Below are 13,218 nucleotides of genomic sequence, written 5' to 3'. Positions count from 1 at the left end.
AGGGAACTAGTAGAAGGCAGCAAGTAAAGAGTTTGCTTCCAGACAAGCATTTAATTACCCAGATGTGTAAACAGGGCTCAAAATCCAAGTGTTTACATTCTTTCCAAGGTTGTCTTCCTTCTATTTGCAATGTTTTGGGACATTCTTAGCAAAAAAAAAAAATATCTTAGCCCCACTCTGTCAAGATTGTGTCATTGACAGCTCATAGAAATGAATTCCTTTGGCTCTGTAGGCACCAGAGAAGTTTTTTCCTTGGCAATTTTGAGCTGCCAAGTGTTTAGGAACAGAGCAGCAGCACAAAGATGGGTGTGTTTTTTCCCAAGTGAGTGTTAACTCTCTCCCTTTGGGAGGAGAAACTCAAATCCATGTAGAAGATGAATTTACCTGTGATACCAATCCTGGCTTTAGTAATCCCTTCGTTGGGGTAATGAAGAAACAACTCCAGAATTCATAGCATGTCTGCTGTGACAATAGAGAGATGCCTTTGTGATCGCGTGAAAAAGTCACACTCAAAAAAAGAGATAAAAGTAGGTCTACAACTTCCTTGCCTGCCTGTTTATCTCATGCATTTGGATGACATTCTGCAGGACAGTTCAGCTAAAGGACTTTTTTTTTAATGAGAACTCTAAGCAGAGATTTCAACTTCCAAACCAGACAGTCTGTTGTTCAGATTAAAGCAGCTAAAGCTTGCACTGAGCTCGCAAAGGGAGATAAGAAATCAATCCTCGTATCGTGTTTTCCAAGGAACAGATTTCTGCCTCTGACTTCACTCGGAGCCAATGCCATTTTCTCTTGACATGATTTAAAGATCAGAGATGAAATCAAAGGGTGGGTGGGGTAGGAACGTCTTCAGTTTGGATTTGAACTTTGCTGGCTGTAACAAAAGTTTGTGTAAACATGTACTAAGACATTTAAGAGGGTAAAAATGTTTTGCATGCATATAGGATCTGAAGATGGTTATGCAAATCAGTATCACAGAGTGATACTGCCACTGAAAAGCTGCCTAAAGTCCTCCCTTTTTCTTGACATATGGAAAAAAAGAAGAAATCTTCAGATATCACGGCAATAATGTGTTGGGATACAAACACGCTACAATTGTTTTTAAGAGAAAGTACCTCATGAATGAGAAAGGTTAAAATAATTCTTCTGATACAGATACAACAAAACTTAAAGGCTGACAGATTCCTGTGGATTACCAAGCACCAAAAAATGGAATTGCTTCATTCAAACCCAGAGATGTTACCCTTCCCCCTGGTGATTCATTTACTGGACCAGCTTGGCCTGTAAGAAAGGAGAACAGAAAACAAGAAAGTCTGTAAAAACATCTTGTCTTTCCTCCAAGGACCTGTGACTGACCTTAGCACAGCCTTAACTCCAAACTGGTGACTTGCACTGCTCTCTTCCCTTGATATTCCCACAGAACCCAAAATTGTGTGAATGGATGTTTTAGGATCTACCCTGTGCTGACCCCCTGTAAAACCCATTCATGAATCTCTTAGCCATCAATCTGAATTTAGCCTTGATGAATGTGATGTTGTCATCTGCCTTCACAGCTTTGTGACTGCAGATTTTAAAAGCTCACCACTGACTGTCTAAGGAATTACTTTATTCCATTTTTGATAATTTATTTCCTCCTTTCATTGAATACACCTAAGCCCAAATTCTGTAGGATTTAATGAGGCATTTACCTTGCCTAGCACTGTTGTGATCTTAAAAAAGTTAATTGTACATACACAGACATCCTCTAGTCTTCTCTCCAAAATACAGAATCTCAGCCTTTTTAGCTTCTCTTGGTCAAAGAGCTGCTTAAGCCCTTTGATGGTATTTCTTGGTCCTTTCTGCATCAAAGATACCATAGTTCATAAAAATAATTTTACATTTCATCTGTCACTGTAGAAGTTGAATTCAACAAAAAATACAACAGAAAACTCCTCTCCTTTGTTTAAAAATGAATTAATTGTAAAAACCCTCAATCCACAGAAATCAGCAGAGAAAAATCTTCTTAACAGATACATTATATCCCACAGAGAGTGCTGAATTAAGTTATTTAATCATGGCACAACTAACACACCTTTTGACCTTTAGTGGAGGATTAACTCTCACAATTAACTGCCATTAGCATAATGGCTCTGTCAACACCTGTGTTCCAAATTCCACTCTGATTATACCCAAAATTATTTTATGCAGTGGATAATCCTCATTGGTAGTACAACAAGCACACAGCAGAGAACACTAATAATCATCAGTTCAGAGTGTGTTTTACTCCACCTCCTGTCAAAGCACAACTTTCCACACTTCTTCCCTTGCTTGTAACTTAAAGAAGATTTTTCAAAAGCCATTTCCCAGCTCTATCAGGAGTGTTTGATAACTAAAGGAGGCAGATTTCCACAGAACCTGAAGGTGCTCTTGCTGATACAGAGGTACTGCATTACCTGAAAAACTTATGGTAGGAATGAAAAATCAGTTCATTGCCTCAAAGACATGAGAAGATCTAGTAACAGAAAAGGAAAAACAATCCTTTGCTAAACTGGTAAAATACACTGGCACTGCCATATTGTGATCTGATTTTCCATTTATAGGTGTTATTTCTCAAATCAGTCCATCTAGGCTCCTGCAGAGGAAAACTTTGTTTTTAACAAATGGGATACATTTACTCACGATCTATACAGCAAGAAGCAGCAGGGTCAGGCTGGCACAACTTACAGCAAGAGGGAATCTTTCTGTGAAACTCCTGCACTGTGCTTCAGGCACTCCTGGGTTGGCTCTACAACATCACCTCTTCTTTCTTCACCTTTAATCAACTCCAAATCAGGTTATGGGAAGTCCATCTTGATTAAAAAAAAAAAAAAAAAAAAAAAAAACAAGAAAATAAAGCAAAAAACAGAAGGGTTTTAGCAAAGTATAATCTCCAATACAAGGGGCAATAAATGTTATCTTGGATTAGTACAGAGTGTACAAAGTATGACAAAAAGAAAGGGGGATCATTATTTGAGGATGCTCACAATATGAAATATGTTACTGAAGTGTTTTGTGATAAAGTCCATCCAGGAATCAGTAGAGCTTAATTTTCCTGGGAGAATTTCATCCACTATATTACTCCTTTTATAGAACTGCATAAGATCAAAGCAATTTCTTACTTTTTGCCTCCTTTCTTTTTTTTTTAAAGAGATGATTTTCAAATGGAAAACTCATTAATGCAATTTTTGTAAAGTAAGATTATTTCTGATGTGTAGATTGTCACTGTATGAGATGGAAATCAGATTCCTGATTTATCTTCTGGATGTTCAAGTTAAAAATGTATTGTACAGCATCTACCAATTGTCCATTCTTACACATGCCTGTCAAATTAAGGACAATATTTTAAGAGAAAGGAAACATTCAACCAAAACTACAAAGCTTGAGGTACTTGATAATCTGAGTAGATTTACCTGAAAAATGAGATTGTTCTTCAAAATTCAGCTCGATTTGTATCCAGCTATTAATCAACACCAAAAAAGACTTATCTAAATCTACTTTTTCATAAAAGTATTTGATATGCATCACTCTTCTAAAAGTTAAAAAAATTATTCCTTATAAAACTGCATTTCCAAACTGGATTATCTTTATGGTCTCTTGCAACCCAAGCCTATATTTTATATGAAAATAAATATTTAGAGAATTTCCAGCATGTTGACAAATTGTGATGCTGCTATATGGCTGGGAATAATTGAAAATGAGAAGGGGCAGAATGAGAAATCCTATTTAATTTCTTTCAGTAGATAGAAATTAACAGCCATTTACTGTCTCAACTTCCCTGAATTATTAATAGGGGGAGATATTTTAAGGCATGGTGTTTGACTAAACTCAGCCTAAAAAATCCCCATTTGCCTGTCTGTTAAAACAAAGCTATTTTTAGGCCAGGCTCATTTATCTGTATTATATAGGACAGTCTCCAAAGAGCTGAAAAGTTGGAAAGGGATGGTTGGTAGCACAGGTGAGTTTTTGGACAGAGGAAACAAAGAATAATTAGAATTGCAAATTGAAATAAATTCCTTAAAGTCCTCTGAAGATTTAAGCAACTCCCACAAAGTGACTTTTATAATCAACATAAATGAGTATAAACCTAATTCAGGACTAATTTTTATCACTTCTCGAGCTGTCTGTGGTGTTAGCACAGACTTTTTATTGTGTTTTATTCTGAGAACAGAGTTAGGGAGGATTAAAGAATTATTTTCTGAAGGTTTTTCTTGCAACTGTAGGTGCATTTGCAGGGGAATGGAGGCAGAAAAAGAGCTGGGATAGGAACAAGATAACACTTGGAGGAAAGCAATTGTGTGATATCAAGTCTCTCATTTAGGTAATTGATGTGAATGAGGAAGTGATCAAGGGTGATTCTAAGAGGTTTTCCTGCCATGTGTACTCAGATGACCTTCAATAAATGAGTTGCATCTCTTCAACTAATCTTTTGTTGACAAAGATTTACATCATAATTTGAACTAATTGGCACTTTTGTTAGAAGGGAGAGGAGCAGCTGAGAACAAATGAACATGAAGACTAAATTACCCTTTTGAGCTCTCATTATTGCTAATCACTTTGATATTGTGCTGGAAAACTATGGGAGCCTTTAAAAAAAAAAAAAAATACAACAGTGAGCAGACAGATTCTCCTCTCTGCTACTTGGTTCTGCTGATAAGAATTTTGTTCCAGGAAAATAAAGACTCAAAATCAGTTTGCAAGCAATGATTTTAGAGTAAACAACTCAGTTCAGGCAACTCTAGGAAAATACTTTGAGGAAGTCAGTTTGATAAGCAGGAGTCCCAACACATGTTTGGCTAAGGCTAGAGTGGAGATCCAGCAGCTAATCACGTTATAAACCTGCACACTGCAAGAACACTGTCCAAAGAGTGAAAGATAACACTAGAATTCAGGAAATAATGTAAATAAAGCAAATTTGGAATTTGCTGAACATCTGGTCACTGACAAGTCTTGAGCAACAACAGAAACACGAAAGCTGCCAAATTCCTTAGGACATCTTTAGGGATTGTGTGGTTTCAAAATGATAAAGGTACAAAAAAGATTGCAATATAAAATAAGTAATATGCTTTAAATGAAGAGCTAGGTTTCTTTATATAAAAACACATATATTTCTCATACAATCTGATTAGTATATTTTTAGAGAAGAATAAGATTGGAAAACTCTCAGCAAATAACTACAGACCTTGATTGTGGCAAGAGAAGTTAACACGGTCCTGTCCAAAAGCATGAGAAACTTCACACCTATTGAAACAGATAAGAATTTGTATACATGTTAAAATAAGTTCTTTTTTTAAAATCTACTGTTCAAATTAAATGTAAAGCATTAAACACAAAGAGGAGACAGTGCTACACAGTGGAAATGATTATCTGGGAAGAGAAATTAAAAAAATTTACAAAGAAGACCAAATTGAGAGATTTTTTAGTAGTGTTCCTTTGCCCTAACAGATCAAGAATGCAAGTAGTGCCTGGGAATAACACCCAACTGGCTTTTTACCCCTCCTCTCTTGAACATAAACTTGAAATAAATATAAATAACTTTAAATAGAATTTCTGTGGCTTTAATCAGATGATATAACAGGACAGAAATTAAGAACACTATTAAAAAATGTTTTACATGTATTTTCTTTTTCCTATGCTGAACAAAACTTTTTTTTTCTTTTGATCAAGCATCTGAATAGGAAAAGAGGAGCCACACTCTGTCCTGACCTGATCTTCAGTGACCCCGAGAAAGAGCAACTGGGACAAGTATTTGAACCAGGATGTTTGATGACCCAGGCAAACACCTCAGGGCAGCTGGCTGCTTCCAAGAGCTTATTTCTGTCCTTTCTCCAGCAAATTAAATTCTAGACATAAGAATTTAGAACTCAAATTCACCTCTGAGGAAAGTTTTATTTGGAGAAAGTGTTATTTTCCAAGCTAGAAGCGTTTTGTCAAAGATTTTCTGGTCAGATTTCTTTTATCTCTTGATACACATTTGCAGAGTTGGTTATTTAAAAACTCTAATACCATAATCTTTGCAGTAATACAAGGTGCTCTTGACATTAGCATGGCACAGATCTTTTCTTGGTTCACAAGTATTCTATTGAAATAAGTTCAGTTCCATTCCAGCAGCAAGGGGAGTGTCAGGGCAATTCTCATACAGGCACCTTTGGAGCTAAATGGGATAAGTGCTCCCCAATTAAGTGATCATGTCTCAAACACATTTCATGCTTTCTTTAAAAATACATACACTACAAAAGAGTCAAGTGCCCTTCTTAAGAGCTAACTATGAAAGAAAAGTCATGGAATAAACTGCCCCAGCAATCCTTGAAGTAGAGATTTGATTCTTGCTTTTTTCCTTCCTTCAAGCTAGGTACTCTAAAACACTAAGTTACATAAGAGCAGAACAACCTTGAATTTTCTCTGAAAAGATGGGAAAAGCATCTAGCCCAGGCAAAATTATTTCCTACAACTCTCAGATTAAAAGTTGAAGGAAACACAAGGTTTCAAATATTTCAAATTAAGATGTGCAATCAGATTTTTATTTTGTTTTAAACGGTAATTGCCACCACAAAGAGAAGTAGATCGAGATGTCTCAATAAGCAAAGAGCTACAGCTTAAGGTGGATGCTAATGCAGAAACTAAGGAGTCAGAATAAAAAATTCCCATCACTGCAAAGACTCAGTCTAAATTCAGATGTCTCAGTTCTATTGAAACATATTTAGAGCACTTGAGAAAATTTCCCTTGGATCTTTACCCATCACTGCAGAGACATTCAAGCTACAGCAGCTTCAGACCACGGGTACACTGTGCACTGTGTAGAAAAGTGTTAGAAAAGAGAAGAAAGCTGCTAAAGTGGTGTGGAGAGGGAAGAGCACTCTGTGGTCACCACTAACTGCCCCAATTTGAGCAGAATGAATGTGTGAGAGCAGAAAAACAAAACAAAAAACAAACATTGTGCAAAAGAAAGGGAAGGGCCTTTCAACATGCCAAGGGAACTTTTTATCCCAGGTGTGAAACAATCCCCTAAACCCCTGCTGGCTGTCAGGTCTATTCCAGGAGGTCCTAAAATCAGCAATTTTACCTTTTCCTGTTTCTCCCAGGTTGAATGCAACCCTACTCAAAGATGGTCTTTTCTCAAGGTCAAACAAAACTGAACTTACTCTTTTGCATTTAAGGGGAGCATGCCCAAGCAAGCACTTGTGTATTTTTGGAGGTGCTGTTTGCTCCCAGTAGTTTCATTGTCAGCATAGTTTCCCTTGGAAGAGCCTTTATTTGTAGAGGGAAGTTGACCCTAAAGGAAAATCAGAAAAATTACATATTTTCTGCGTAAATACAATCAACACAAGGAGCTAAAAGGATTATTCCACATTAATAAGGTAATCATTAAGAAAAGAAAAGATCTGCATAAACTGGAGATTAAGAAAACACACTAAAAGATAAATCTGAGTAATAGAGTGAGAGAAGAATGAAATTCAGCATTTTTTAAAATATATGGTCACAGTTAAACAGCAAGAGAAAGTAGAAACTGCATTTAAAAAGCACATTCTGCATTTAAAAAGTATATTAGCCTGTAAAACATAAGAGTTATAAATTCTAGAAGTAAGACATGGCAATAGTAAGAGGCAAAAATCAGCACAAGATTTTTGCTCCCAGTTCCAAATCATCAAATTTCTATTGAAATTGAGAAAGTTTCCTTGAATGTGTTGAGGAGCTGCTGTAGGAAATCAGATGTGTTTCAGCTGAAAATCTCAAGTACTCCAAATTAGCATTAATGTCAAAATTCCAGATCAGTCTTCCAACATTTGCACACCTCCCTCTTGGAAAAATAAAGAAAGCCATTCCCCCCTCTTGATGATTACCAGGAACAGAATTGAGAAGCAATTCTCAGCTGTCTTCCCACGTGCCCCTATTTATAGAGTTCAAGTTTGCTTTCCCTGTCTCATGAACTCTTCCTTACTCATAATTAGTTATTGGGAAACTGAACTGGTTTACCTGCTAAAAATAACTTTGTGACTGAAGCCAACAACACTTGTTACATAAAAACGTTTGACTGAGTTAACTTACAAGAGCCATTAATGCTTTGAAAAGAACAATAAAAAAAAAATCAACATGCATTTTGTGATACAGACACACTGTCTGAAGCTGCAGCAGTGAAGAGAAATTTTCAGTATCATCAAATGCTTGCCAGGTTTCCCCAGGACACATATCCCAATATTTACAGAAGGAAAAGAGCCTGGAAACTCTAAGTTTCACACCCTAAGAGATAAAGTGTGGGCCAAAGGTGACCCAAACTTCCCTTCTGGAGACATGTGAGACCTCAAGAAGAATATCCAGATGGGTTTTAAGGATTTTAATTGATGCCTACCTGAATTTCCCCAGTTGGTGTCACCCTTGGTGGCTGAGCTGTCCAACTATTCCCATAGTTTCTGAGAACTTTCTAGGAAACATTAAATATGATAACACTTAGAGAGGCTCACATTTATACATAAAAACCCATCAAGTTAAAGTCCAGACACTAACTGGTTAGTACAATTGAAAATAGGAATTAAATTCATGAAAATCAGAGAATAAAGGAAGTCTTGTCTTTGGCAGTTCTCTACCTAGATTTCTAATCACCACAACACTACTCACCACCTGAAATGAGGATAGTGATTATATGACCTTAATTAATGCAGAGTCTCTCTGGTTTTTGTTAAATGCTTAATTACAGGCAATGCTTATAGCACAGTCTCTTGCTCACAGTAATGTAAATAATCCCACAGTCATTTGGGATGAAGGTAAAGAGGGAATAAAGGGAAAATTAACAAAAACTTGGAGAACAACTTTTTGACTCACCAGGTGAGGTGGTACCTGTGAGAAGTGAGTGTTGTCAGAGACAGCACATCTTGCTGTGCACCCTGGCTGAACCCCCTACCTGTCACCCAGGTCCTGGGATGCTGTGGGCAGCACAAACAGTGAATTTAGGCTGATGTCTGCACACAAAGGGCTCTCAGGTAAGCTGGAAATACTCAAATCTGCTGCAGGCATGGATGAGATGGGAGGCACTGCAGCCTCTGTTAACACTGAGAGGAGACAGGAATAAATAAAGGTTAGCAATAGGTCATTTATGAAAAACTATATTTATCCTTAACCATCAGTTATAGCTTTGAAATGCTTGCTAATAAAATTTCATTGAAATGACATAACCTACAACTGAAGCCAGTATTTTTTTTTTTTCCTGCAATTACTGGCTTGTATCCATCTTCCCTCTCTGTTTTTGCAGCAGCTTGGGGTTGCCTGATTGCCAGTGTCACAACTCAATGGACTTACATATCCCAGTTTCCTGACAGAATTTTCTTCTTTGATACCTGTTGCCTTTAAACCCACAACGACCCAGAAATATTGAGTCAAAAAATGCATTGAAAAAAAAGTGCAAAGAAGTTATTTATCTTCATTTTATAATAGACAAAATTTAATCATGTAACAACAGAAACACACATGAAATTGAAATAGCTTGACATACACTGAGGTTTGTTTCTGAAAATACTGACAGGAGATTATTGCAGGTATGAAGGACTGGTTACAGTACTACAAATTGTAATGCTGTAATCATCTTCCATATATGAAAAATGAATCATTTTAGAGATCAACAGGTTAAAAAAAATAGTACTTCTCCTCTCTACCATTGGCTTTAATTGCCTTGTTTATTTATCCTCTTGAATATTTTCACCCATTGCAATAATTTTGAAACAATCTTTGGCTCTAATGATTTTTTTTTCCCTAGAACATGGTTTTATTCTCATTCCCAGTCTGCCTGGATGTGCAGTCACTTAGTAACTGCAAACTAAAAGTTTTATTTGCAGTGAATTATTTTATACTTCAAAAACTTACCCATAGGGATACACAAGGAACCTTCTGTAGAGGTCCAGAAGAGGACATCAGTTGATTATTGTCTGAACCAGTGCTCTACCTGAAAAGTACCACAATTTTTATTAAGGAAATGAGTGGTATTTGAGAGATTCCTTGTCTGCAATCTGGAAAGTGGTTGGCAGGTAAATGTCAAGTGTAAAACAAACCTCTTATTTATGAAAATTGGCCTATTGAAGGCAATGATTCCTGAATATAACCTTGTCAGCATTTTCTGCAAAAAAAAGGTAAAAAAGTAGCTCAGCATTTGTACAGTTTGAACACAACCTATATTATAGGTATATATATTATAAAACAATATTTCAGATTTTGTCTCCAGAACAAGAAGCTAAGCCACAGATAGAAGGGAATACTCCATGAACAGAGCATTTCCAAATAATGAAGTCAGAAGAAAACACACAAGGGAGTATTTCACATAGCAAAAATTTACATGTGCCAGACAAGGAAGTGATTAAGATACAAGATGCTCTGCCCATTGACCATGTTTGCAGAGAAATGATTTTCATGGTTTACTCAAATCACAAAATTGATGTCAGATATGATGTAAAAGCCAGACAAGCAAACAAAACCTCTTAATTTGCCATATCAGCATGAGAGGGGTGAAGGCAGCAATGGAACAACTGGGGGACAATCAGCTCAGCTGCCACCAAAGGAGACAAATACCCTTCAGCATTATTAATCTAATTATTATGTAGAATCAAGGCATTTTCAGGAACAGAAGCCCTCAGGTTTAAGCAAATGTCCAAGTATGATCTGGTCTGCAGGTCCAAGATTTTTTTTCAACACTAAATTTTTATTCTTGCTGGCTCTCAGTTATAAACCAGTCCATGGTTCTGTGCCAGAACCAACCCTTTCCCAACTCCCATCCTTCAGTCATTAGGACCAGCAGCAATTAACTGAATTGAAGGGAAACATCTTGGGTAGTGTGTAAACATCCATTACTCACAAAACTTGGTCAGCATTTTCCCACTGTTTTAATGAGCTGCTGAATAGGATGTGGTAGGCTGAAATTATAACACCCATTCATGAAGCCAGGGAAATTTTAGTGCTTTTTTTATACCTTCTAATAAATCTCAGAGAAAGGACTGATGTTTGACTGATTTGCCATGGATTCCTACAGCAGATTGATGGTTTCAGCTACATCCAAACCTCTTTTCTAGAAAGGTGTCCCAGGGATAAGCAGATTGCTGCTCCTTGTGCATGGGGCCTGAAGGAAGGAATTGTACCCCAGTGAGAAACAGGACAAGGCTCACAATCCTCAAAGTGTTCATCAACACACCTGCAGGGAAGGAATAGAGATTATGCCTTACACAAACCCACTTTTTCTGCCCAGTCCAGTATTACAATTCCCATATTTTATTGCCAAATCTTCCCACAGAACAGGGACTCTGCTGTTGCTGCACCAGCAGATGATGTCAGTTCAATACATGTTAAAAACTCTGAACTAGACACATTTTCTCCAGGTAAAACATGACAAAAATCTGGTTGAACAGATCTTTGAATGAAGGTTTATGACCCTTTTGACAGATTAAAAATAATTTGGAGAAAAGGAGCTTGATTTTTTCCTTTTCAACTTATTTTGAGAGAGTATAAAAAGAAACAGCAAGGTCCTGAATACAGTTTAGGACATATACACACACAAAAAACACCAAACCAAAAATTTCATAAAAAAAACACTTAACCTTTAGGTAAAATACTCAGCAGCATTGATTAGATCCCTATTGTAATAAGAAAGAGGCAAGTTTTTTTAAACACTCATTTAAAAAGCCTCTGGTTATAGGGACAGTATAACAGGATGCAAAAAAGCAACAGCTTAGAGGTGAGGAGCTGTGCTCTGCTTTGGAAATAGTGCAGGCAACACATAGAAAATTGAAATGAAAAAGATTTTTCCATATTGTGAAACAAAGTTTTTTCCCAAAACAAAAATATAATGGGTTTGTGCTGAGAAAGGAAGAAAAATAATTTTTCAGCTCCAAAGGAAACCCAAAGAAAAAAAAATTAAAAAATCATTTTTACACTTTTATCCTTATTTTTAAAAACACACTTGGGTCTGTGCCAGCCTGCAGCCTTCTCATACTCTGGATTGCAGGAAAGCTCAATGCTACATCTCTATTAACATGAGTAATCTTTATTTTCTGTGAGCAAATGATGCTGCAGAAAGGTGCTCATGTCTAGGAATCTCTAGAGTACCTCCCATTTAATAAGAAATAAAATATTTTGAGCACTAAAACTTGAATATAATCTTCTAAGGACTTCACAGAGAGGAAAAAGAACCTGATCCAGACTTAGGCATAATGTGGATAAGTATTGCTTGAATTGTTCTACAGAGATAACACTTATTAGAGGCTGTTATTGGAACACTAAATCAAGGCTAGATATTTTGAATAGAGTCCTTGACTTGCTTAGTCCATGGTGAATGACTAAAAAAAAACCTCTGAAAATCTGTTATTAAAGAGCAAGGTTAAAAGCAATTTCTAAACAACTTAAGTAAGGCTTTAATTTTAATAGTATCCTTTATCTTTTTCTATTCTAATGGATAAAAACAAAACTTTTCTATGATACTCAGGGTAATAACCATCTCTTGGGGAACAGGAAACAGAAATTAGCTGGAGAAACTGATTGCTGCTCTTGCTGTTAAAATTCCATCCTGTTTGCTTGGAGACAAACATGAACACATATGAGAGACAGAAGGGAATAGTACAAATGGGAAATCCAGTCTGTCTCATCCTCAGCTGTCAATTCTGGCTTCATCTGCAAATGTGCTGCTGGATAAAGGAAATTAAATTATTTTGGCTTCCAGAGAGCTGGAAAGATTTAAAAGCACTGAGCTAAGGCTAGGATTTTCCTTTAATTTTGGGTCACAACCTTACAGATTTTTGATTTTTGCATGCCTGCCATCCTAGACAGCTAAGCACAAGGAAGTAAAAAAAAAAAAAAAAAAAGGAGAAGCAAATGAGGTGGGAAAAGAAAAGGAAAGGTGAATGTGGCAGGAATTTACAACTCACCACTTCTTTGGTTTTTACTTCCAGCTCCAGCAGGTGAAGATAAGATCTGGATTCCTCTCAAGGTTTGTGTCTCTAGATCACAGGATGGGAGGCCCCAGGGCACTGTCCTGATGGTGAGACCTGGGAAAACAGGGACAAAGGAAAACTTGCGATGCCCAAAAATAAGATGCAGAATGGTTTCCCCCACCTCTGGGAGTTCAGACTTAGGCTCCTGCAGATGAATTTTGGTTTTTGCACTCACACTTGGTTTTTCTCAGACATGTTCTACCATCAGCTTTGACATACTAGCCTAACTTCAAATATGTTGCTG

General features: G+C 36.8%; 1 protein-coding gene across 1 annotated transcript in view; it reads right to left on the bottom strand.

Moving 5' to 3' along the window:
- The window catches only part of PIK3C2G (phosphatidylinositol-4-phosphate 3-kinase catalytic subunit type 2 gamma), a gene marked incomplete at both ends in the record, with an annotated part of 93,862 nt that overhangs the window by 62,609 nt on the left and 18,035 nt on the right, over positions 1-13,218 (bottom strand). Inside the window, 2 exon segments of the mRNA XM_079303089.1 lie at positions 7,158-7,176; positions 7,178-7,288. Coding sequence (XP_079159215.1) covers positions 7,158-7,176; positions 7,178-7,288 — 130 coding nt within the window.

This window comes from Erithacus rubecula, assembly GCF_903797595.1.
Source record: "Erithacus rubecula genome assembly, chromosome: 4".
Classification (NCBI taxonomy): domain Eukaryota; kingdom Metazoa; phylum Chordata; class Aves; order Passeriformes; family Muscicapidae; genus Erithacus; species Erithacus rubecula.
The sequence above is the reverse complement of the archived record's forward strand: the minus strand, read 5'-3'. Positions and strand labels throughout refer to the sequence as shown.